The sequence below is a fragment of the Anomalospiza imberbis genome, chromosome 2 (genome assembly GCF_031753505.1).
Source record: "Anomalospiza imberbis isolate Cuckoo-Finch-1a 21T00152 chromosome 2, ASM3175350v1, whole genome shotgun sequence".
NCBI lineage: Eukaryota > Metazoa > Chordata > Aves > Passeriformes > Viduidae > Anomalospiza > Anomalospiza imberbis.
The window spans coordinates 79,065,973-79,091,533 of record NC_089682.1 but is presented as its reverse complement, the minus strand read 5'-3'; the positions used below and the strand labels follow the sequence as shown (position 1 = coordinate 79,091,533).

At 46.8% G+C, this 25,561-nt stretch overlaps 1 protein-coding gene across 1 annotated transcript in view; it reads left to right on the top strand.

The window, feature by feature from the left end:
• Positions 1-877: 877 nt before the first annotated feature.
• VANGL1 (VANGL planar cell polarity protein 1) overlaps positions 878-25,561 on the top strand; it is a 45,717-nt gene continuing 21,033 nt past the window's right edge. Inside the window, exons 1-4 of the mRNA XM_068181975.1 lie at positions 878-1,014; positions 8,838-9,129; positions 10,854-10,980; positions 14,173-14,780. Coding sequence (XP_068038076.1) covers positions 9,047-9,129; positions 10,854-10,980; positions 14,173-14,780 — 818 coding nt within the window. The 5' untranslated portion in view covers positions 878-1,014; positions 8,838-9,046. The remainder of the gene's footprint in view (positions 1,015-8,837; positions 9,130-10,853; positions 10,981-14,172; positions 14,781-25,561) is intronic.

Sequence of the window (25,561 nt, the reverse complement as noted above, 5' to 3'; positions counted from 1 at the left end):
TTTGTGGCCTGGGTCATTCCTGAGCAGTTCAAAGTGCAGGACTGGAATCTAGGAGGTCTAGATTTTCTTCATACATTCCCAGTTGCTAGCCCATTGTATGTTCCGAAAACGTAAATATTTTTAAAGGGTAAGGCAAACCAAAGGTGAAATTGAATAGGACCAACATTTTACATGTAGAAAAAGTGACCTGTGCTAACATAGGACTCTCCTGTTTTTTTCCCACCCGCCCAGAGTAAGTGGTGCCAGGAATTTGGTGCCCAGGGCAGGCTTCAGGCAGACCAGGCCCTTCTCCCTGTGCGGCAGGAGGTGCTTCCTCATGGCAGTCCTCTTGTGACCAGGGGCAAAGGGCGCTGCAGCTGCAGGCTTTGGGTGGAGAACAGACCAAGCCGTCCCGAAAGCGAGGCATAAGAGTGCCTGGCAATACACTTAGCCTCGGAAGAAACCCAAGGCCACCGTAGTCTGGGATGGGATAGCTCCAAGGGACTGATCTTTCTCCTGGAGGAGAAGGTGACGGCATAGGACAGGCGAGGAGTACGGCTGGCTGGAAGAGGGCTGCAGAGCCTTGGGAAGAGCTGCGGGGCTCATGGGCTGGGCACCGGGAGCAAGGGGGGCGGCGATGCAGAAAGCAGCGGCAGGAGATGTGAAGGAGCGTGTGTACGCCCGAGGCGCAGAGGAGGCTGAACTACGGGGAGAGGTTCAAGAGTCAAATCAGGCCTCGGGGGCTGAGTAGCGGGTCCCGCCGCACAGCCCCACCAGGTGCGCCTGCAACAGGGCCCTGCTCCGGGGGCATTTAGGCGCTGGAGTCTCAGCGACCGTGAGGGCCGCCGCTTCCCGGGCAGGCGAGCCTCGCCCGGGGGCGGTGGCTCCGGCGGGGGAGGGACGGAGTGCGGGGCGGTGCCGGGCACAGGAAGCGGAAAGCAGCAGCAGCGACGGCGGCCGCCGCCGGGGAAGGTGGCGGGGAGCAGCGCGGTGGCGGAGGGTCGGGCAGCAGCATGGGACGGCCGCGGGAGGGAGGTGAGTCCGTCCATCTGTCCGTCTGTCTGCGCGGGGCCGGCCGCGCTGCGGGGGGGCGATGCCGCCGCCGCCCCCACCACGCCCTCCCGCCGCCGGGACCCTGGTGCTGGGGCGGCGGGAGCGGCGGTGTGGCAGCCTCCGGCTCCCGCGCCTGGCCGCAGGTCCGTGCTCGGCCGGGCGGTGCGGCTGAGAGCCCCGGCGGTGCCCGCCGCGGGGCCAGCCCGCCGCGTCCCGCTGCCCTGCCCGGCGCTTTCCGGGCTGCGCGCTGGTTCCCGTGCCCGGACGGAGGTGGAAGGCGGGCGGTGGCCTCCCTCCTGCCGGCCGGGGCTCAGCCTGCCCGCCGTGAGGCTGCTGGGGCTGCGGGTCCGCGATCTCGGCATCCCGGGAGAAGCCGCTCGGTGCCGGCGAGGGCCGTGGGCGCAGCCCCGCACGGCGAGCAGCGCTCTGCTGCCGAACCTCGCCTTGCAAGGAGCCCGTGCGCTGTTCGTGCGAGACGCTCGCGTTGGTGTGAATGCTCTGCTGATGGTGCCTTGCCTGCCCACGCCGTGTAAAACAAACTGCTCTGTGTTTGGGCTCATCCCGCTGGGCAGCACGGGAGGGAGAGCAGAACTGACGAGAAGGAGAGCTGCTGCAAAATAACAGGCGGTTTGGTTTTTTATTCAGAAGGTTGTCAAGGTGGTGAACTAACTCTCTTATGCCAAGGGTTGCAGTCTTTGAATTGCAAAGTCAGTGAAAGCATAAGTGACTTGATGGCAGCGTTTTCGATCCTAGGAGGCAGGTGGGTGATTCTGTGGCTGTTTGTAGCGGTGGGATTTTTTTGACCCTAGGTATGTCAGTAATGAACTGCCCGCAAGATCTGTGCAGCTATAAAGAGTTAAGAAATGGAGTCACGCTGGCTGGAAGTGCAAATTAGGATGTTATGAAGTATGTTCTGTGATATCATTGCCTGTGAGCTCAGCCTGACTTCAAGGAGGAGAGTTGTGGAGAAGGGCGCTTCAGCAGTGCTTTGCTACCTTTGAAAAGCTTTGTTTTGACCATGCTTGGCTCTTTTCCCCCACTGGGGTTTGGCTATTTAGCTGGCCACAGCTATGAGGTTAATGTTGGCTCTGTGATCACAACACAGAGTTGTTAATTTTGAAAAATAAATATGAATAGTGTCTTGTAGAAAGCCTCCTTTAAAAATGTTCCCTGTAGCTCAAATTCTGGAATAATCCCAGGCTATACTGTAACCAGCCAGGCAAATATCTAACTGCTCCCAGCCATTCACCAGCAGCTCCCAGTGGTTGCTTCTGGCCTTTTGGTTTTGGTTAGTAGTGGCAGTTGTTCCTGGTGGCTGTTGTCGGATGAATATGTGCACCTGGAGAGGGCTTCCTGTCATTGTGAGACTGGGATACAGTACTAGGACAACACCACCAAATTACTGCAGTTGTACTAACAGAACTGCATGTTGTGGTGTTGTAGCCTGCCTTCCTTACCCCCCTGCCACCTCTTGCAACCAAAGCAAAGGATGGTATCAGAAACGTGCCTTTGCTGCTGCAGGGCTTGTGCTGCTGTGTGGGGACCTGAGAGGCGGACCTGAGTGGAGAGCTGTGATGTCCAGTTCTGCTGGTGGGAAACAGTAAGCTCATGTTTCTCCATGTCTGGTACCATCTCTTGGAAGAAGAAAATGAACCCGTATAAAAACTATCTTAGTACTTCTTTTAATTTCTCATTGGCCTGTATGTCAGAATTTTCTGACTTGGGTCAAATTAAAAATCAATGGTTATTTCCTCAGGGGTCAACACCTTTGCCCTCTCTCCTTGCAAGGATAGAATGACATTGAACTTGTACAGATTTGAACGTGAGAGAGATATAGAGAGACTCCATTCTGTGGAGTCCCACTGTGCTGTGTCCTGGGGATTTTCTCAGGGTCTGTAGACTTCTTTTTTGTTCTAAATTTAAATAAAAAATGTTGGCAGATATGAAGTGTCTTAAAGATGGGGGTGCTCTTACAGTAGAGAAACCTTTTGCAGTCCATACCTTTTAATGCTAACTCAGTATCTAAGTGCTATGGCTAAAAGCAAATACTGAAAATGAGGTACAGGTGCTGTCTGCTGGAATAGGCAGTCAGCAGTGTTTTGTGAGACTCTTTTTCCCATTTGTTTTGTTTTAAATGTCAATATGGAAGACTGTATTCCTATGCACAGTCCCAGTGCCTCTGGTGTCCTGAGGTTGAGGCCACAATACCTTGTGCCACTTTGCATGGCTCTGGGGTTAAGAGGAGCATTGGAAGGTCTTACAGTACGGAACAGACCCATGAGTGAGGAAGGACAAGCTTTCACTAGTCTGACAGGATGGCACTGAGGTGTAGTTTGCATGGTAGTCTCAAATGCTCATTGTGCTTCAGAAACTTGGACAGCACAGGTGTGGCTCTTGGAGCGGGCAAAGGACATCCTCCAGGAAGTGCTTCACAGAGAGAGCTTCCAGCTGTGTAACAGGGGAACAAGAGGCTGGGGGTTACTGCTTGGAAACTCCAATCACCTGAGCGGTGGTTTTGCCTGGGTATTTCTCTAGTCAGTTGCTGTGTTTTCAGACCTGTGTTGTTGTATGCTCTGATTAAACAGTAGATTGTGTCAATAAACCAAGTGGCTTTTCTTTCTGAAATGTCCATGTCATGGACTAATGGTTTTCAGCTTTTGGGCTGGAAATTCAAGGGGATCTGTGAAATCTTTCTGAGGACCCTCTGATAAGCAAAAGAAAAGAGAACCTGTTGCTAGAGGGCTTGAATTTGCCAACTACTAAATGGCTTTTTTTAGAACGAAGGGCTTGCAAGTCAAGAGCCTCCACCACAGAGTTAAACCCTGGTTTAGTTATATATATACCGAAGGCCAAAATTGACCTTATTTAATGACATGCAAAAAACCCAAAATATTTTAGAAAAACCTTGTTTCCCAAAGCTTATTGTCCGTTAAAACTGGAAGTCTTGGCTCTGTGAGTAGATGGCATGGATGAGCTTAGGTGCTTACAGATCAAGTTGCTGGACTGGGACCTGCTCAGGAAATTCAAAAGCAAGAGGTTCCTGTGGCATTGCTCATAGGTCTTACTATGTCTGCAGTCGAAGTTACGCAATTTCTCATTTTCCTGAAGTGAATAATGGGAATGTGCTGCAGCAGTACTGTGCAGCCAAGCCAATGCCAGAGTTGGAAAAGCTTCCTCACTGCTTAGCCGTCTTAATTGTTTTTGCTTTTGAACCCTCAGTGCTTGAGGTTCGGTGTGTTTGATTTGCAAAGCTCTTCGTTTCACTAGTTGAAGGAAAAAAAAATAGATTTCTCAGTGCAATAGCTCGTGGGCATCCATTACCCCACAGACAGCTGGTGCTGTTTAACAAGTGAGGCTGATGGCGTTTGGAGCTGAATTGTGTGCACATCCTCACGGACACTTGTGGCTGCTTACTCTCCAGATGGCACTTCCAAATACATACAACTTCATGAACTGACTGGTAAGCCAACTCTAATTGATTGCAAGTTTTAAACAGAGCAAGATTGAAACTGTGCAAAGATTTCAAAGAGGAGCTGCTCTGGAGTTATTTGCCTCAACTTCACGGGGAAAATCCATTGGGAAAGCATGGGATGTAAAAGGGAGCTGTTGTTTGCATTTGCCCTCTTTGATTTAAAGATGTAACTTGCTCTTTTAAATTTCTCTTGGGCTGGGAGCCAAACTGCTCTCCCTTGAAGACAATCACAAAGCAAACTTCATTGGAAATAGGATTGGGCTTCCACTGTGGAAAAAAGCAATTCAAAAGAACTCTTTCTGAGATTTATGAGTGTATGAAAAGAGAGAGTTACAATGAATTGTGTAGCTGTGTAGAAACTGTAATTACAGTGATCTCTGTGGTATTCAGGGTAACTACATTTCTTCACCGTCTTGCAGGGTGCGGCAGTCCTCCTTGCCAGCACAGGGTCCCAAAATTTACTTTGAGGTGCCCTGACATTGTTTTCTATCTAGTATTTGGCTTCTTTCTGTCATCGGCGAGTAAGGGAGAGGCAAAGTGAGAGTGCTGGCCCTACTGGGAGCAAAGTTCTGGGTGTACAGTTTATACAACTGTCGTGGTAGAGCAAAGGAGGCATTCCCATCTCCCCTCTAGCTGTTCGCTTGTGCTGCTATTCACCCTGATGTTGGTTTTGATGTTTTGAGCGGTGCTGTGAACTAGGTCACGGTAAGGATCCAAGACAAAAGCGTGGCGGGGGGCGAAAAGGGATTTTTTGTTTTGTTTTCCAGCAGTGCTGTTTGCTTGCTGAGAATTGTGTTGACACAACCAAGAGTGGTGAACCGTGGTGCGGAGGTGGAAGCTACTTACACCAGCTTTCTTGTCAACGCTGAAATACAGTGCAACTGTACCCTCAGGCCAGCAGAGCTTTGTTTCATGCAGGGCCAGAAGCTCTGCAAACAGACCGTGCCTTCAGCAGAGTCCTGCAAGATGTAATGATCTTTTGTGAAGCCATTTCGATTGGCTACATTGAACTCTGAATTCACACTCTTTTGTGAAGGGATGAGGCCCCAAATGATGGGGCTGCTGCTTTAAGCAGAACAGTTGTTCTTGCCCAGAGGGGTAGGGTAGGAATCATCATTAACAGTGATTTAGTAGTGCAGGTGTGTAAAGACTGTGCTTAGTTTGGATATGACTGTGTTATGAAGGACACATGTACCGCTTGTCTTCTCTAGGTCTCGTCAGGCTCTGGTAGTGGGCACTCTTGGGGTGGTGGCTAATCCAGGGTTGACTTATGTCTGTGCCATTGGAAGAGCTTCAACCCAGAGATGTAGTTTAGCTTGTTAATTGTCTTTTGGTCCCTTCCTTACCTCTTCCACAGCAACTTCAGAAGCTTTTGTGGTATAAGGCTGCCTTGCCTTCCTGCTATGAAATAGAGCAGGAGGTGGGTAACTGGCTTGGCATGGCTATAAGGAGTGTGTGTCTGGACTGTGCTCCTTGGACTGTTTGGACTGCTCCCTCCTTGGCTGGGAGTGGTGTCTATCTAGCAATCCAGGCTACCCTCTGTTGGACAAATCTAGGAAGCCTTCTTGACAATCAGTCTCAGTTGGATGCCAGGCAAAGCCAGTGGTCTTCTGCTTTTTGCAGCTGAGATTGGGCAGATGTATTTTGTTCCTGACTGGCCTGTGAGTGCCTCGACAGGAAGATCTATTTAGCTACTGGTGTATCCTGCAGTTGGGGCAACGAGATGCAGAGTCCATGAGTTCATAGTAGAATCATTTAGGTTGGAAAATACCTCTAAGATTACGGCTTTTGACGGTGATCCAGGAGACTTGATGGTTTTTGGGGGCCGCCTTGTTGACTTTTCACAGAGCTGTGTCAAAACTGTTGCTCTTGCTTACTCAGAAAAGAAAAGTTGGCGTGATCCAGCCTGCCCTGATGTTCTTGTGTTGGTCTTTTCTGCCTGGTGCCCAAGCACTGCCGTACTTCACTCACCATCAAATGGGCACTGCTTATTCATGGTACCTGCTCAGGCAGCCTGTGCATTTCCACAGCAGCCTCTACCTGCAGAAATGTTCCCAGAGGCCTCCAGAGAAGTATGATCCTGTGCTGATGGGGTGAGAGGGGTCAAAAGAGGAGCTCTGTACCCGGTCCCTGCCTCAGCTCTGTTTTACCTGGGATTTGAGGGAAAATTCTTTTATGTGGTTAGAGGAAAAGGGTGAGAGTTTATACTTTCCTAGAGGGCTAGGAAAAATACGTAAACCTTACTGATGTATGCCAGCAGCTCTCCTTGCTTTTCCTATTCCTGTAATGCAGTGATATGTATCTGTGAAGGTAATGATTGTTCTCAAAGGGACTCCAGTAACATCACAAACAGTGGTTTAAGACTACGATAACTTGTCACCTTTTCTTCAGCTGAGAGTGTTTCTGGTCTGTGGTGCCTAATGACTGTAAAAGTCCTGTGTAGCCATCTCCTCATAGTGCTTTTTGAACGTAGGGGGGTCGTGGCCTCACCCCCATTTATCAGACTAAGACAAACACAGAGAAAGGATTTTTCTGTGGTTGCCTAGCAGGACAGTAGAGGTAAAAATCAGCTTTAATGAGTCACAGCCTATTGCTGGAGCAGTAAGATAGAGGCTGTGTGCAAATCTGGGGAGTTAACGAGTGTTAACATCACATCCTAGGCTGGGGGATTTTTATTCTTGTTACAGTAATGATGCCATTTTCCAAACTATGCTATGCCTTGATTTTGTTTTACTGAATTTAAATCCATCCTCGTTCCTTTTCTCCTGAAACCGGGCCTTATGGTCCCATCCTTATTCGTCCTTTCCATATTCTCTGAGGCACAATATGCCCTTAGAGCTTGGGAATCCTGCACACAAAAGGTCCCCGCGCCTTTCTGCTTTCCAAGAGCCCTGGAAAGCCCAAGTGTTGTGCAAATACCTGCAGCTCTGGATGCAGTGGGGGTGTTGCTTTACTTTGTTGCAGATTGCACCGCCAGCCAAGGAACCCTGTGGGGGAGAGGCTTCCTTCTTTGGCACTGCTTGCATGTGGTAGAGCACTCTGCTGTGAACTTCTGTGGAGGTATTAGTGGAGGAATCTTATGGCTGGCAAGAATAGTTGGCCAAAACAGGATTTCTGTTGTTGTCCCTTTGTCTTTGGGAAAGGAGAGGGATGAAAGCAGTGGTTGCCTGTTTTATTGCTAACAGCTTCAGAAACTGCTGTGAGCAGAAAATGACAGAGGGATCTAATTTAATTTTAAAGTGCTCTTTTGCCCACTCTGGAAGCATGGCATGGCTCTAGTCCTGTGTTGGCTGGAGGCAGCAGTTGCCTAGGCAGAAGGCATGTGAGAGTGCTCCTGTATGCCAGAGGAGTGCTGGGCTGTGCCAAGGTACCTCTGTCCATAGCTGCCACCCTTCTCTCTTCCTCTTCCCTATTTACTTGTGTTTCCCCAAACTGGTGATTAACTCCCCTCCTTTCCATTTCTCTGCTCACCTAGGGATGATGTCTACCCTTCCTTCCCACAGGGCTCAGGGATTTTGACATGTTACTGTTGGGGATTGTCCTAATGTTGCCCTGCTCCTTCTCCAAAAAGCATGACCCTCTTCTGCCCTTTACAGATGTGACTTCAGCTGCTGTTCCAAATGGAAGTACATTGTAAGAAGCGTTGGCCCATATAAGCTAGATGTGATCTCTAATCAACTCTCCCCAGTGTTATTAGTATGTGTATATATAGAGATGATTTTTTTATAAAATTGAGTTCTTCGAGGCCGGAATTAGCTTCTGGAGGCAAAGGTTACAAAGGAGAGGGAGGTGTTCACAGTGCCATTGATCGTATAGGAACTAATGCCTGTATAATGGGCACACCTTGCAGTTATGAAAACAAAGCAAGTTCAGACATGGTGGGCTGATTCTGTCCAGCATTTCTCCTAGGGAAGTTGCACTCACCCCCACCCTTTGTAAATAGGCTATAATGCTGCTGTTCTGAATCTGGGGTTATTTGGGCTGCGTGTCTCACAGTAGAAAAGATGTGGTGTCAAAGCCAAGCCTGGTCATTTTTCTGTGGGTGAATTTTGGTATGTAAGGCTGCTGTCCCTTCTCCAAGTCCTTGTCCCTACCAGGTGACCTAGACAGTCTCTTCCAGATTTTTGGATGAATGGGCCAAACTCTGCAAAACAGATGCCCTGAATCCATTTAAAGCTCTTCAAATGCATATATGTCACTAGATCGGAAGGAGAGGCTGACCAGGACAGGCTTGATGAGTGTGATATGTGGCTAGAGTGAGGGAATTCTTGCAACAGGGATGATGTCTTGCTTTGCTTAGAGTGCATTTCCATGCCTGTTTCTCGTTTCTTAGGTCAATCGTGAGAAGCCAAGCACCCTCCCTCCCCTCCCCTCTGATCAGGTTCCTTTTAAGTGAAGTTCACTCAGTCTCTGAGGACCAGATCTCACCGATGACTGGGAAGCAAAGAGTACCCGGGAAAGCACTTTTACCACGGACTCCACCTCAGGAGCACCAGGAACTCATCTTCTAAATAAAATCTGTGCCCCTTCTGTGCAGACCCGATGTCTGCTGCAATGGATACAGAATCAACATATTCGGGATACTCCCACTACTCAGGTCACTCCAAAAAAGCTCACAGACAAGGGTAAGGAAATGTTTGTTTTTAATTACTTACTGCTCTAAGTTAGGGTATGTCCTATGGGAAAAAAACTGGAAGCCAGGATAAAATCAGTGGACCCACGTCTCTGAACATGGAAAGTCCTCATGGGGAACACAGTGAGGAGACTTGAAGCTGCTAATTCAGTGATATTCAGCCTGTTGGATGCATGCTGGGATTATGTGTTGCCAAAAAGATTGGGATAGTGCCAGCAGAAAGAAAAGATCACCTAACTTCCCTCTTAAAGGGGAGGGGTGAGTACAGGATCTGGGGATAAGACATGTTAAACTTTCTAAACTGATAATTGCTAGTTGTCTTCTGATGCCATTTCTTTATTCTGTAATAATAAGGTTTCCTGCCTCTCCCCACCCTCCTCCAGCCTACTCTGTTAATGGTGTGTTGAGTTTTTTTAAATAGAATTTGAGTGGTACTTGAGTCGGCAACAAGTCCTTTATCAGCGTTGATTGGATTAGAAGTCAGGCTGTTCTGAACTTGAATAGCAAGTCCTCTCTGTTGTGGTAGTTCAACAGCCTGAAAACCCATCTGCTCTGAAAATTCTGATTATTTGGAAACGTTTCCTTTTCTTTTTTTTTCCCTACATTATACTTAGTTTTACATGTAAAATATGTGCCACTTACTGTTTGCAACTTATTACTGAGCTGGTCCAAAATAATTTTGCAATTCGGAAGCAATTACCCTGTGTGGTTGGAAAAAGAATTCTTCCATGAAGTCTCTTTGCTCACAGCCCAGTTATTGAGTAAAACATGTCTTGCTTGCCTTTTTTCCCTTCTTTAGCATCCAACCCGCAATAGAGATTGCCCTTTTAAACTTAGAATGCTGTGTGGAAAGATGCCTTCAGAGTTCCAAAAACAACATAAAAATCCTAGAGCCTTTCAACTGGAAAAAGTGTCATCCCATGAAACCTTTGGGCTTTGGTAATTTCAAGAGAGAGGCAGAGCTGGGATACTCATGAGGGTTAAGCCAGTCCCTGAGGGTTTCCAGTGCAAAGGCTGCTTTCCTGTCCACGTGGGAATGGGGAGGAAAGCATTGGTGAGCAGATTGGTAGGGCTTAATTCATCTTGAGACTTTCTCAGATGAGAAGCTGTGAGGTCTGCAAGGGTGCTCTGGAAATAAAGACTGGCCTTGTACGCTTGATGTTCCTGCTTTCTTTGTGAGAGGTTAACTTGAGGTTATTAACCAGTGGAAATAAACTTCACCAATTGTCCTACGGTGTTAAGGTCAGAGATGACAAGACTCTGCTTTGCAGGAACTAAAGCTCTATTGATTAATTCCTTGTGTTAACTAGGCATGTCCCTGCAAGACACTTGCTTGTGAGAACTGTGTAGACCGGTAAATTCCAAATGGCACTGCCAGTTGTTTGGAGCATGCAGGCTTTCATTTTAAGCACAGCACGGATGGAAGGGGTTTTAAGAGAACGTGAGGTGGTGAGCATGGATCCCTGTCCTCCCCTCTGCTATCACTGAGGGGGTGGTCTGTCCCAACCTCCAGGCTGTCACCTTGTCTGGGCAAAGTCCCTTTCTACCTCCTCCAGAACTTGTTTTATCGCAGCCTGAGTCTATGTTGATCAAGTGAAGGACAAACTTGGCTGATCTAATACTTGGGGCACCTGTTGCAGGTAGAGGTGCAGCACATTTCAGGCCCTGCTCCATAGAGTAACTGGTGGTATTGTTCTCCTCCTATGTTTGAAAAAGGAGCCGGGACAGACACAAATCTCCCCGAAGCAAAGATGGCAGTCGGTCTGAGAAGTCCGTCACTATCCAGACACCTCCTGCGGAGCCGCTGCTCGGGAATGACGCCTCTCGAGCAGAGGAGGGCCAGGTAAGGAGGGTGTGAAAACAAACGTGGAGTGTGTGTTGTGGGACAGAGCATGTGGCTTGCTGGCTCATGAGTAGGAAGAAAGAATTCCTTGCATGCTGTTTAGTAAAGAATCATGGCTTACGGGTACCCTTTGCTCGTGCATACAGCCAAGGTCTCAGTCACTTCTGTCTTGCTCCGAGGGTGTTATTTCTGACAACTCCTTGGGCACTACTTTGACTCTCTCCAGAGTGTCATCTGCCAAGCTCTATATAAACATCTGTTTCCATCATCTCACTGTGCATTATTCAGGTCAACCTTTTCAGCTGTATGTGTATTTCAGCTTTTAACCAGGATTTGCTCTAGGTAATCTTGTAAAATGCATTAGAACCAGGATTCCATTAGGGAAAGAAATCAAGAAATGTGAAACTAGTGTGAAATAGATGTGAAGGAGGGTGGATTCAGAGAAAGCTAGTACATTAACAATGGGTTCGGTAAAAACTAGAATAATGCTGCATTTGGATTGTACCTGGGATGGATCCAGTGCTCTGCTCTAGCAGGTGATGTAAAGGTGCATATTCATTTTCAAAGAATGGCTGGTGCTGCAAGACCTAGAATACAGGATGCTTCAGTACCTCCTGGGCTGGATTTGGGGTTTGTTAATCCTTAGCTGTGGGGCTCCACTTCTGCCTTTACAAAAAAAAAAAAAAAAAAACCAAAAAAACAAATCAGTGTGCAGTTTCCAGCCAAACTGTGTGTGGTGGTATTTGTAACAGTATTCGTGTACCTAGGGGTGTGCTCATTTCATGTCCTGTAATTTGGTATTTTGTAATCAGTTTCTTGTTTTCATGAGTCCCAGCTGTTATTTCAAATAGTTCTAAAGGTGCTGGTGAATTCATAAGTCCTTGTTTTCATGCAGACCTCCTCGATTAAAGCCAAAGCTAAATAAGTTGATGTGTGAGCCAGACTTTTCTCCTAGGGAGCAGAGTGTCCTCATGTCCAACAACCGTGTACCACTAGAGATTTAGCCTCATATATCCTCTCCTGTGAGGAAAGGCTGAGACAGGTGGAGTTTTTCAGCCTGGAGAAGAGAAGGCTCTGAGGTGACCTTGTTTTGTGGCCTTTCAGTATCTGAAAGGAGTCTACAAGAGAGCCAGAGAGGGACTTTTTACAAGGGCATGTAGTGATAGGACAAGGGGGAATGGCTTTAAACTGAAAGGGGGTAGGTGTAGATTGGATATTAGGAAGAAATTATTTGCTGTGAGGGTGGTGAGGCACTGGAGAGGCAGAGAAGTTGTGGATGCCCATCCCTGGAAATGTTCCAAGGCTGGGTTACATGGGGCTTAGAGCAACCTGGTCTAGTGGAAGATGACCCTGCCCATGGCAGGAGGGTTGGAACTGGATAATCTTTAAAGTCCCTTTCAACCCCAAGCATTTTCTGAGTCTGTGGTTCCATATAAAAGCACATTTTTTTGCAATAGGCTGTAGTCCACTTTTTCAAGTGGCAATACTTGCAAGGGCTAAACTGTGACTAGGGTTGCCAGTTGTCTTCTGGGACATAGCCTTAAACTGCCCTGGTGTTCCTGTCCCTTCTCTTTTCTGCACAATTTTGCAGCTCATCAAATGGAGGAAACTATGCAGAACTACTTAATGCATAAACATAAAATAGTTGAAATGCTTGAATTGCAGAGGTGCTGTTAAAGAGTACAATGTGGCAGGAATATGCTGCATTTCAGGACATACTACAATGCAGATCTCTTCCGGGGCCTCTGCTTTGGTGAAAAGTGACTCAAAAAAACCCTCATATTAATTCAAGATGCTGACTGTTTGTGGTTGGTCTGTCTCAAAACCGTACTGCTCTAGGCATGGGAGGTATTCATGTCTTGGAGTGCATTAGAAGTTAAATCCATGGAGTTGGGAGTTGGTCCAAGTAGTTGTGCTGCTTCAGTCTAGTCCTTTCCCAAAGACTCTTTCCTCTAGCTCTTAAAAAGAAGTGAATAAAGGTTTAAAATTATGCCTGTCTCTTTCAAATAAGTTGTTTTGGTCAGCATGTGCAGTTGGAGAAGTCTGAGGGAAGTTGTAAATCCTATTAATGACACAGAGTGCAGGAAGATAGTCTTAGGAAGAAAAGCAAAAATGTGCTTCTGAATGAGCATTGTGGCTACAAAGGTGCCAGGTGCCAAGCAGCAGAGCCACATGGGTTGCCACTCTTTGGCATGCATTTGTGGGAAGCATCATGAGCCTCCATGTGCATGAGTCACTCCAGCAGCAGCTGTGAGTCAAATCCATACATGTCAGTGTAGCTCTTTGGCTGTGCCGGCACCTGGAAGAAGTAATTGGAGGCATTGTAGCATGGGAGAACCAATGCAGACATTGTCTGATGTTGGCTAGGGAAGAAATGAGACTTTCAGAACATGTAATGTAATCTGAAACTTGCCAGCATGGTGACTGTATTTCAGGTCACTTACTCTTTGTAAGTGGCTTCTGACAATGGCCTGGATTGTAATACCAGAGCTACTTGGCAGTCAAGGGTTCTTTAAACTTAAAAGCCCCATACCTGGAAATATCCTCTGTGATCACCTGTAATGCGTTGGTTTAACTAAACTTTATTAGATTGTCAGCTACTGAGGGCAGTGCTACTGTAGAGGAGAATAAAAGACAATGAAGTGGAGGAACTTGCTGGAGGTGTGGTTGCTTCTGTTACGGATGGAAAAATAATGTGTGAACATGTTTTTGATTGTGTAACAACAACTGGCTTGAAACGCTGAAATGAAAATTTCCCTTCCAGGTGCTTTTGTGGTGCAGTTGCACTGCAGAATTTGTGGGCTGGAAGAATACTAGTCCTTGCCCTGGACATGGGAACTGGTGATTACTACAGTTTCCAAGACTTATGTCATGTAACTCGTTAAATGTGCTGGAAGAAGAACCTCTGTGGGTACAGTGAGTGGCACAGCAAGCTGAGCTACCTGCTCTGAAGTTAGGGCTTTTAGCACCTGATGTTTACAGTCACCGGTTTGGACAAGTTGCTGTTGTTTCCAAACCTTTACTAATTGTCAGGGTTGATTATTCACTATGTTTAAGGTGTTGCTTTTGCTGTATGTTTTTTCTGGAACTTAAGGCTATCATAGCAGTCTTTCCAGGCAAGAAAAATAGAACATCTGGAAGGAATAGCCTGATTGTTTCAATGTTATTTCTATGTATCTCTTCTTCCTTCAGGATGACAACTGGGGTGAGACCACGACGGCAATCACAGGCACCTCTGAGCACAGTATTTCCCAGGAGGACATTGCCCGGATCAGTAAGGATCTGGAAGACAGCGTTGGGTTGGACTGCAAACGTTACCTGGGCTTAACAGTGGCAGCTGTTCTTGGACTCCTAGTCTTCCTTACCCCCATTGCCTTCATTCTGTTACCCCAGATCCTGTGGCGAGATGATCTGGAGCCGTGTGGTACTGTGTGTGAGGGACTGTTCATCTCCGTGGCGTTTAAACTCCTCATTCTCCTGATCGGGACCTGGGCTCTTTTCTTCCGCCAACCCAAGGCAGACCTACCGAGGGTGTTTGTGTTTCGGGCCCTTCTGCTGGTCCTCATATTCCTCTTTGTGTTTTCCTACTGGCTTTTTTACGGCGTTCGCATCTTGGACTCGAAGGACACCAACTACCAAGGGATAGTGCAGTATGCAGTGTCTCTGGTGGATGCCCTGCTCTTCATCCACTACTTGGCCATTGTGCTGCTGGAGCTGCGGCAGCTGCAGCCCATGTTCACCGTCAAGGTGGTTCGCTCCACGGACGGAGAGTCGCGATACTACAGCTTGGGACACCTGAGGTAGGTGCAAGGCCTTGGAGTCTGCTGGTGTAGATACGTGTGGCTCTGCTGTGGCGTGAAGCGTCAGCTGCATTTGAGTCTGTGTTGTTCCTGGTTCCTGAATCTTCTCCCAGAAGAATTCCAGAGTTCCTCCGGAGTTACCAAACTGAATCTCTCTGTCCCCTCTCTGAGTGTGGGAGAGGCTATACCTGCCTCAGAGGAGTCCTGTGCATTTCAGTAAATGAAAAAAAGCTGATGTCATAACTTTGGGATGTTCAATAGCCTGATGAGATCTTTAAAATCATTGTCTGCACTTCTTTCCCTGTCTCCTTACTGGAGGAAAGTGGAGAGCTCTCCTTGTGTAGTTGGGGCTTGCTTGTGCATTTTGATTGTAGGGACCAGGCACTGCTTTGGGAGCAGCCCTTCAGGCTGTGCAGAGCATAACTGCTCAGAGACTCCTGACAGCAGGCCAGGCCATGTGGCAGGAGCTGAAGGTTTTATGCCATGATGCTCTTTTTGCCATTAGGTATGGATTAGTTTGCTGGGTTGGATGTATCTGGGAGTATTTGGGAGCCATAGGTAAGACAAGCATGCTGCTTCCACCCTTCTGCTGGCATTAGTGCTTCCTTCAGCAACGGTACAAAAAAGGACAGGTGTCTGAATTGCCTTAGTTCCTGTGTCCTGCAAAGCTCTCCAGAAATCCCTTAGTTCCTGTGTTCTGTGAAGCTAGCAGCTGAGCTCTGGAGATGATTCCCTAGGCTGAATGTGCACTTAAACATCTGTTCAGCTTATCCTGTCCAGACCCCAATGGCATGTGTGTCTGAGGCAGATGAAGAGATTAGCATCTGCTGATTTAAGTGGATGTAGGAGCAGTCTCCTGCAGCCATTAGCTTAGCAGTGGAATTGCTTTGAAGCAGATTTAGTGGCTGAAGCTGAAGTCCAGGAGTTTTCTCCTGGGTAAAGAACTCGAGGCCTGTTGGGTGAAGTAGATCTGGACTCTGCTTTGTTTTCCTTCTCTGTAAAATGTGAAGGGGAGAGCCCTTGGAAGTGCACTGATTGACTTAATAAAATGTCTCTTTCAGGATTTCAAAAATCTGTTGGTTTTCTTGTGAAATCAGATTTTTTGAGCTTAACTGCCCTGTGGTCAGTGATCCAGCATAACCTATATGATGAAAGAGATGGAAAGATGACTGCCCGAGTTTCCCTGTGCTACAGTATTGTGCCTTGAGGTGTGATGAGGCAGTTCAATCGTAAGTGAATTCTGCAGAGAAACTTTGGTATGTGTCTGTATTTACCCATACACACACACACAGCAGTTTTGGTTTGAGAGTGTTTGCTTGGTGGTAGATTGTGAGTTTGTGTTTAGAGGAATTGAGATCCTACACCTGCCAAAGTCTGCATGTCTAGCTTGCCATTGGAGGCAAAGAATTTACTTGAGAATCAAGGCCTGAATATTTAATAGTGCATGTGTTAGAAGCAGTGATTTCTCCAACTCTTTCTTTGCAGCAGGGTTTGAAATGTCTTGGGTGATGCTAAGGCAGCAAAGAGTTGTGAAACTTAGGATAAAATCTGAGATGTAGGAAAAGTTGTAACTTCTCTATTGTTGGCAAGCTGATTTCAGTTTTGTTTGGTATATTGAATGCAAGCCATGTAGCACATGGATGCTCCAGTGTCTTGTGTTACAGAAGAGACTCATCGAGTGTGTCCGATAATGCTAAACTAGTGTTGCTTTTTCCTTTGTTTGGCAGATGAGCATAATCTGTATTGCATGTGTTTTGAAACCTGTGTGTCTTTCCATATTTACTGCTACACAGGTAAAGCTGTGGGTTTGATCAGGGGCTGGGTGTCTCACAGCTAAAGAAGAGTTTGTCCTCTCTGTGTGTTAGAGGTCTTGATCTTGATAAAGATTGTGGCTCCAGTGTAACAAACTGCATAAAAAGTGAATGTAGTTTAATATCTCCTTCAGCTTCTAAGGGCTTAGGATTGTGACATGTTTGTGAATCATGAAAAAAAAATCATGATCATATTCACACCATAATTTTGCAGAGTTTCCATTAAGGTCTTGTCATGCTTGTTGATGGAATGTAGGTCAGGGTCACAAGGTGCTGCCTTCTGCCCCTGTTTCTCTGGCTGAGGCATGAGGCTGGAGTGGGAGGTCTGTTGATGGGAGAATGTGAAGACATGTAAGGACAGTCTGGATTTCAGGAAGGTTGGAGAAGCAGCCTTGTGGGTGTGCTGGAGAGGTAGTTCTAATTATGATGGAGTAGCTATGTATCAATAGCTGCTGCCTTTGGACTATTTTTGCCACCATGCATGCTTTCCTCATCCTAACACTTTTAAAGGGGTCTTGGGGAGGTTTTGAGCTGCCACCTGGAAGAAAGCAGCTTGCTTTTACAGGTGTATCAATCTGGCTGTCTCCCGAAATCAAAACCTTTTGATTCTTTATGCTCTCAAATATCTTAAAAGTTTTGATGACAAACAATCCATGGAGTCTGTCTTCCTCATCAGTCTAGTGTGCTCTGGAGAAACTGGTGGTGAGAAGGGACTTGAGACATCTTGTGTTGTTCAGTGTTGCTTCTTTGAGTAGTTCTGAGTTTTTTTCTTCTCAGCAAAATTGTTGAATATCACCCTTTTTAATCCAAGATGGAAGCTTTCCAATTCCAGGTCTTCTCTGGTGAGGCAGAGGGAGCTGCTTTGTAAGTATGAGAACAGCTTGCTTTCTGGGGGAGAAGGGAAGAAAACAATAGCTCAGCCACCCTTCTGGCAAACCATGTTTTTGCGAGGCAGGGTACAGACAGGATTTTCCACCCTTCTTGGCTCCAGATGCAGTAAAGAAGTTGAAAGTGCTGAGTTAGGTATTCCACTCCACCCCTGAGAGCCCTAGGTCCAGGAGGGTAAGCATATCTGGGACTAGTTCCCCAAATTCATATTATAATCAGCCTATTAATAGGCTGCCTTGGTCCCACCCCCAGCACTTTGGCTATAACTTTTCTTCTGGGAGACTTGACTGCCAAAATGAACGTTCCCTTTGGCATTGATTCAGGAGCTTGGAGGGGGGAGGTAAAAATTAAATAGGAGTCTTGATGAGTGTGGTGCCAAGTCTCAGCTCACTTACTGCTCTGCTGCTCCTGGTAGGAAGGGTTGCCACACAGGGCAAATGCTTTCTGGTGGTACGTGTGGATAAAGAGCAGGGAGCAGCAGAGATGCAGGCAAGGTCAAGCCTGGGAAATTGTAGGAAGTTGGCTGGGAATGGTGGTGAGACTTTGAAAGCAACAAGAAAGGGAAGCAAAGGTGGGGGAGCACAACAGTAGATGACTTTTCAGTTGGAAGGCTAATACTTTTGCGAGTGGAGGCTTGGATTTGCAGCTTCGGTTTTTCCCTATAAATAGGATGCTGATGACACTTGTCATCTGGAGTTCAGTACTGTCTTTATGGCTCAGAAACTGTGTAGGAAGGATCTTGCTGGAGAAACCCCTCCTCTCCTGTAGTTAGGGTGCTAACCATATTGCCTTCCTATCCAGTGTATACTCTTTCCCACCCTAGAGCTTTGCTAGTCTAGACAGCTCAAGAAAATGAATGTCTCGTAATACACGTGGTAATTACTGATCTTTCACATAGACTGAATGCTGGGCTGCAGTGTAGTTAGTCTTGGTTTCTTAGAAATGTTTGAGAGTGGGTCCTTCTCCTCCCTTTTGCTCGTCCTTGCAGCAGGTATATGAGGAGCAGAGCTGTGATAGTTTATCTTGTGTTGGGCTGTTTAAAGGTGTTGGAGTTTCAGTCTTCTTTTCTGTGTGTCATGGTTTACCCCAGCTGGCAGGTGAGTACCATGCAGCCCCTCACTCACACCTCGCTCTGTAGGATGGGGATGAGAATCAGAAAAAAGGTAAAATCTGTGGGTTGAGATGAGAACAGTTTAATATTTTAATTAATGTAAAATATAGTACTAATTATTATAACATTGATAATAGTAATTGTAATGAAGAGGGGAGAGAGAGGGAAATAAAACCCAAAGAAGGCAAGTGATGCTCAATGCAGTTGCTCTTCTCCCATTGACTGATGCCCAGCCCATTCCCAGGCAGTGACTGGTGGCTCCTGGCCAGCTGTCCTCAGTTGATACACTGAGCATGATGTTCTGTGGTATGGAATATCCCCTTGGCCAGTTTGGGTCAGCTGTCCTGGCTGTGCTCCCTCCCAGCTTCTTGTGCAACTCGTCACTGAATGGCAGAGCATGAGAAAATGAAAAGTCCTTGACTTAGAGTAAGCAGTGCTTAGTAATAACCCAAACATCAGTTTACTTGGAAGAAAATTAATGCAGTCCTGGAGAAAACCAGGACATTGTCCTTTCTGGTGTGGGCTTGCCTTTATGAAGGTGGCTAGAAAGCTGGTAGGGAAGCCTGTGACACCTTTGGAATCAGGGTGCAAGTTTTGCAGATGGCTGTGAGCCGGTCAGTGTTCTCTTGTCAATCTAATTAAGAGAAGTTTGGTACTCAGAAACAGCAGTTCTGTATGGTAAAAGTGTACTTGAACATTCCTCGTATCCCTGTTAGCCATCGCCATTTGCATGGGTGTTTGCTGAACTGTGGTTTAAAAATGAAATTAAACTGTGGTTTAAAAATAAGGGTAACAGCTGCTTCCTCAAAACAAGTACCTGTCTCTGAAAACCCAGTACCTTCCCTGCAGAAATTATCAATACCTTACTGAGAGACCTGGTGGCTTACACATGCTCACAAAAGAAAGGAGGTGCAGACATGTTCTGTGGAAGGGGATCACATTCAGTCTGCCTCCCAGCTGCTTTGGGTGTTTGTTGGACCTGTTGCTTATAAAGCTGATCTCTAGGTTGTCAGTATTTACTGATTAATCTGATGAGTGCTCTCTTGTCAGGCATTCCTCGGTGCCACTGGTTCTTGGTTCGCGACTGAGGGAGTGTGTGGAGGGCTAAGGAGTGGGAATAGGCTTCTCCATATTCCAGCCTGCATTTGTAAGCCTTGACATCTGATCTTGTTGCTCAAGTATACCTCCCCATATCAAGGGTGGTAATGAAGAGCACGAGGTCAGCTGTTGAACTGGAGTCTTGTCTTGAGTCTTGTCAACTTGTCTGGAGTTATGTCGATACTTATGCTGTTCTACAATCTTCTTACTCCTCAAAAGGAAAGCTTCCATGCAATATAGACACCTTGGTTTCTAGCATGGTTGTAACCGTGGGTTTAGGAAGTTGATCTCTTCCCTGAGCAAGAGCTGCTGAAATCTTGTTGGTTTCTGTTGAAGGACTGAGCCCACACATACATTTCAGGGATATTTCTGTTTCCAATAGGGCAGTCAGAAGGGACTGCAGGACAAGCATTGGTGCAGCATAGTGCAGTGTTCTACTTGCCGAGCTAAATCCTGCTGGAGACACTCCAGTCTTTTCCTTCTTCCCTGTGTGCAGTTTGTTTGTTCTGTGTTCCCAGGGACTGAGGAATTACACTGACCCTCCTTTCTCCTTGGGGTTTCTTCAACCTCACCATCTTCTGTAATGATGCACGCTGATGAAACAGATTGAGCTGATGAGTTTTTACCTTGCTCTGTAGCAAAACATATTATTAACTGTCCTGCTGCTTTGATTGCAGGAACTTGCTAGAACAGCATGTTACACAGACTTTGCAGACCAGCTCTGTTGCTGGAGCCTCTGGCCTGTGTGAAATTAGCCTTGTTCTTGAATACATTTTCCCTGTCCTGAAAACTGTACAGGTGTCCTGGTGCCCATTTGTGTGATTTTCTCCTACCCATCACCAAACGGAATGAGCACAAGCATTGATCAGTTTCCCCTCCCAAGAAGTTCTGGGATAGGCGGCTAAATGGGTGTTAATTGCATCTGCAAGTGTGAAGCTCCTGGGGAAACTGAGGGGTCTCTTCCAGAGCAGCTTCTTTGGCACTGAGAGGTGTCAGACTTGTGACCCCCTCCACACCCAGTGTCTCTCCAGCAGCACTTGACAAAATTGCGTTTACAACCACCTCTTTGCAACTCACCATCTCTGCAACTTCTTGCAGCTCATCTGGGCTGCTTTTCCATGCTCCCAGTCCTGACGGTGCTGAACCTCGTTCACAGTGGGCAGTTGAGCATTAGCACCTTTCAAACACCCCATGCCATGAAGTAGTCATGGAATAGGAAAGAAAGCTCTGACTTGTGGATGAACTGATAATGCCCTATATAGGAAGAGCTTTTCAGTCACATTCTTAACCATTTTTAGTCACAGGCCATACTTTCCCCCTCTGTGTCTGCTGCCTCAACTCTAGAGGATGGTGCTGCAGAGACATGATTGCTCTGGCCAGGAGGGTACCCTTGGAATTGCAGAAGGAAATTTTCCAGTAGCCTCTGGGGAAAAAAAAAATGCTGTTCCCTGCTGAGTAGGGAGCAGTCTTCTTTGATGTTCCAGATGAGTTATGGGAATGGTGCCTTGTTCTGTTTTACAAGGGTCTGTTTGGTTGTGCAAGGGGTGCGTTGCCAGCAAAGTTCAGCTAGGACTTATGACATGGGTCAGAGCAACACCTCATTAAGAGGCTGCTTGTTTGTGACAGAAGTGAACAGCAAGCTCCAGGAAGGCCAGGTACTCCTCATTAGAGGTGAGGGGAAGTCTAGGATGGACTGTAAGTATTTACAACATGCACAACTTGTCTGGGAGTTTCTGATGTGGTAAAATCTGTCTCTGAAGCCATGGAGGGTGTGCTTTACGTATGGGTTTCATATGGAACTGCTCCTCCTTTTGATTAAGGAGAGAGAGCTGGGGGAGCTGAAGTGCCCACATCTTTCTACCCTTCTCTCCTCCCTTCCTTGATCTTGATCCCTGATCGCCCTCAGCACCCTCTGCACACACCATCTCTCCTCTCCTTGTCACCCGGAGGAGCGTGAGCTGAGTGCACCAGACACCATGCCAGCTACCAGTCTTATTTGTGCTCCTGCAGATGCACCAGGCAGCAAGGGCAAGTGGTGCAGGCTGATCGTTATACCCTAGAGCAGTCTTGCATTTTTGGAATACTTAATACTTTAAAAGTTTACAAGCCTGCTTGCAGGTGACGTGCCCGCTGTCAATTATTAACCCACATGGCCCGTACAGTGTTACTTGCTCCCTGGTGAGGAGCTGCTGTCTTTCTGAAAGAGACGGTGTGGAGGAAATGCCATTGGGTTCATCTGCAGGGATTTCCTTTCTTGTTGGTTTATCTTTCAAAACCAACACTGCCCAGAAGTCCAAGAACGGTATGCGCTCCAGCCTACCCTGTACTTAGGGGGTTTGTCGTGGAATTTCTGTTCCACTGCTGTCTGTGCCCTCTGAAGTGCCTGTGTACCACCCACAGACACAGATGGCCTCCCTAAGCTGCCGAACAAATTTTGTGGCCATGAAGATACTTTTATCTTCAAATGCTGCAAAAAAAAATGCCACCCCCTCAACCTTTGACGGTCTGTTTCTTGTGGTACGTGATGAAATACAAGTATTCTGCAAAGAAGTGAGCTGTGTGTTCTTTGGGGGAAAAGAGGAGGCTCAGGTTTTGCTAAGAGGACAAGGAACTGCGAATTTACAGTTCTCATACAGCACAAGTAAAGTCCAATAAATATGGAAACTAATTCCTGACTCTGCCCTGAAGAAGTAAGGAAAAGTTAATAGGAAGCTATGTGGTAGTAATAGAATTTTGTTTTAATTATATATTAATGGCTGTAAAATGGAGGGCAATATTTTCACTTAAAACTTGATTTCCCCTCCAGTACATGCTTAAATGAACTTCAGTGCTTAAATTTCTTTTTGTTCAGTGTAGGTCAAGTGGGGACATCAGCTGACAATGTGGGGAGAGCTATTCCCTGGCTGACAGAAAAACAGATTCCTGGCATGGCAGTAAGGACCTTGGCTGTAGTTTCAGGCTGCTGACTCTGGCTTGCCTTCCTCTAGTCCTGGTAGAGGGTTATCTGCATCCTTGCTGGGGCTGGATTTTTTTCTCTCAGCTTGGAGCTGCAGGTCATGTCCCTGTGGCCCCAGTGTTGTTCATAGGGTTGCTGAGTGCTGGTTATAAAATCAGGTGGCTCTTGCTTATGCAAAGCTTGCTGGGGTGGAGCTTTGTGAGGGATGCTGTGCATGGAAGACTGGGCTGTAGTTTGAGAGCTGATACCTTTCTGTGTGCAGAGGTCTGCTAGTGGCTAACATGGATGCTGCCTCTTCAGGCCTGTCTGTGTCGGCATGCAGAAGAACAACATTCCCAGGTGTTTTGAGAGGAACCCTAGAACAAGTTAAAGCCGCTCTATTGACTCAAAAGACAGCTTCATTCAAAGTCCTGCCATCCCCATCCCCACCTGGGAGTCAAAGAAGAGATGGTCCTCTTTCCTGTGAGAGCATCCAACCAGGCAGCTGTAGGATCAAGAGCTGAATGCAGATGTTTCATGGCTGCAGCATCTAAATCTAAATGTAAAGTCCTATTACAGCACTGGAGTTTCACTGCCAGTAGAAGCTTTGAACCCTTTGTTATTTCCTTGGAATTAAAGCAGTACTTGTTAGCTTTGAAAGAAACACCCTAAATCAGCAGCTAACCCCTTCTCCCACCCTCAAAAAAAAACTACTAACAAAAAGCCCCACCCTTAGTTACTTCATCACTATTCATGTAGCTTGAAGAATTCCTTGGCTAAAGACTGGCCTTATTTGAAGCATGAACAGTGGCTTTAAATTATCTCGTGTAAATGCAGACTCTTACAATCTTCTTGCCATACCTGCCAGTTCCTGCATATACTTTTTTTTCATTTGAGGCTCAGATTAATCAGAGGCATAGCATGTGTGTATGCTGGGAAGAGGAAATGCATCACTGTCGTGGATTACGCTGCTCCCAGGAACTGATTGGTAATCCAGGTCCCATATGTTCCCAACTTCTCCAGGGTTCCTGGGTGCTTGAGCAGGACACAGGCTTGAGCTGGAAGCTGAAGGGTGCTCTGTAGCTCAGGGCTTGGGGGTGTCTGGTATTTCATCCTTTGTGTCTGCATTGAGTGCCTGTCTCAACTCACCTTTGCATGCAGGGTAAGCTTGTGATCTTGCTCCTAACTCCTGTATTCAGAAGGTAGAGCACACCTTGGTATTGTTCTGTCCCCCTGAATTGTTTGAAACTCTCTAAATCCTAAATACAACCTGAAGAGTGTAGAAGCTTTTGAAAGAGGTTACACCTCCCTCAGAAGTACTCGGTACACCCTCAATTACATAAATGTTTGATCATAGTTCCGCATCACTTCTTAAGCTAATGCTGCTGCAGAAAAAAATCCTGTCAGCAGCCTGATCCTTCCTCACCCCTCCCAAAGAAATATTGTCTAGTTGCACAGCAATGCAGTGGTGGAATTGGGGAACTGGTAATTTATATCTCTGTTATCTATCCATGTAGCTTTGCAGTTTGTGTGTGTATTTTTCTACTTGGATTATTTTGCTCAGCCTAATTTCTGCAGTCTTCTTAACTACCCTTGTGGTGTTTAATGGTTCCAAAGGCTTGTGGTGGCAGAGGAAAAGTTTGGTGGAGCTGAGGGAAAGATGAAGGCTAGAATTCTCTCATGGCCGCAGACTGACATTCAGCTTGTCATTGGCCAGGACCCCCACGTCCCTTTCTGTGGCATTGCTGTCCAGCATCTCATTTCCCAGTCTGTCTATACATCCAGAATTGCCCCATCCTACGTGCAGAATCTGTCCCTTTCCCTTGTTGAACTTCACGTGTTTGGTATTTGCCCAGGTCTCTCTGCAGAGCCTCCCTGCCTTCAGGGGCATCAGCTGTTCCTCCCAGCTTATCATCTGCAGGATTGCTTAGTATCCCTTCTAGTCCTGTGTCCAAGGCATTTATGAAGATTTTGAAGAGCACAGGGCTGAGGATGGAGCCCGTAGAACCCCACTAGTGACAGGTCACCAGTCTGATGTCACACCATTGACTGTAACCCTTTGTGCCTGACCCAGCTGCTCACCCATGATGTGTTTATCCAGCTGAATGCTGGACATCTTGTCCAGTAGGATCCTATGAGAGACAGTATCAAAAGCTTTACTGAAATCCAAAAAAGTTACATCAGTTGGCTTCCCTTGATCAAGTAGCTGGGTTACCTTGTCATGAAAGGAAAGGAGGTTTGATAAGCAGGACTTTCCTCTCATGAAGCTGTGCTGGCTGTGAGTGATGACTGTGTTGTCATCACACTTTCAGGTGTTTTTCAATACCTCCCAGAATAATGTTCATCACTTTACCAGGCACTGAAGTGACACTGATAGGCCTGTAGTATCTGGGATCCTCCTTCTTGCCTTTCTTGAAAATCAGGACAATGACTGCTCAAAAATCCTCAAGAGAGGCTTTGTGATGACATCAATCAGCTCTTCGAGGAGTATTGCATGAATCCCATCAGGCCCCATAGATTCCTGCAGTCTGCAGGAGCCCTCCTTGGTGGGGCACAGCTCTGTCTGCACATTTGCTCCTCTGCTGAGCCTTGGGGAAAGGAGAACCTCCAAGTCCTTACTTCTCCTCCCCAGTCCATCTGACCTACAGAAGACCAGCCTTGGCCCAAGCACGAGGGATTGGTCTGGAGCACCTCTGGTCATGTCCTTGAAGATTCAGAGCTGGACATGGTGCACAAATGGATGGCAGCTTACTTCAGTGGATTTGGTTTATAGTGATATCTCTGGCTGTGAGACTGGACTTTGTAAATTATTATCTTGAGTCATGCAGGTCTCCTTCGAAAGGGCTCATTGGCCTCAATAATCTGCTTAGCTGTGCAGATGTTAACTGTAAGATTGACTTCAAGTGTCCCTGACTCTCTCAAATTGGTCATTGGTCTA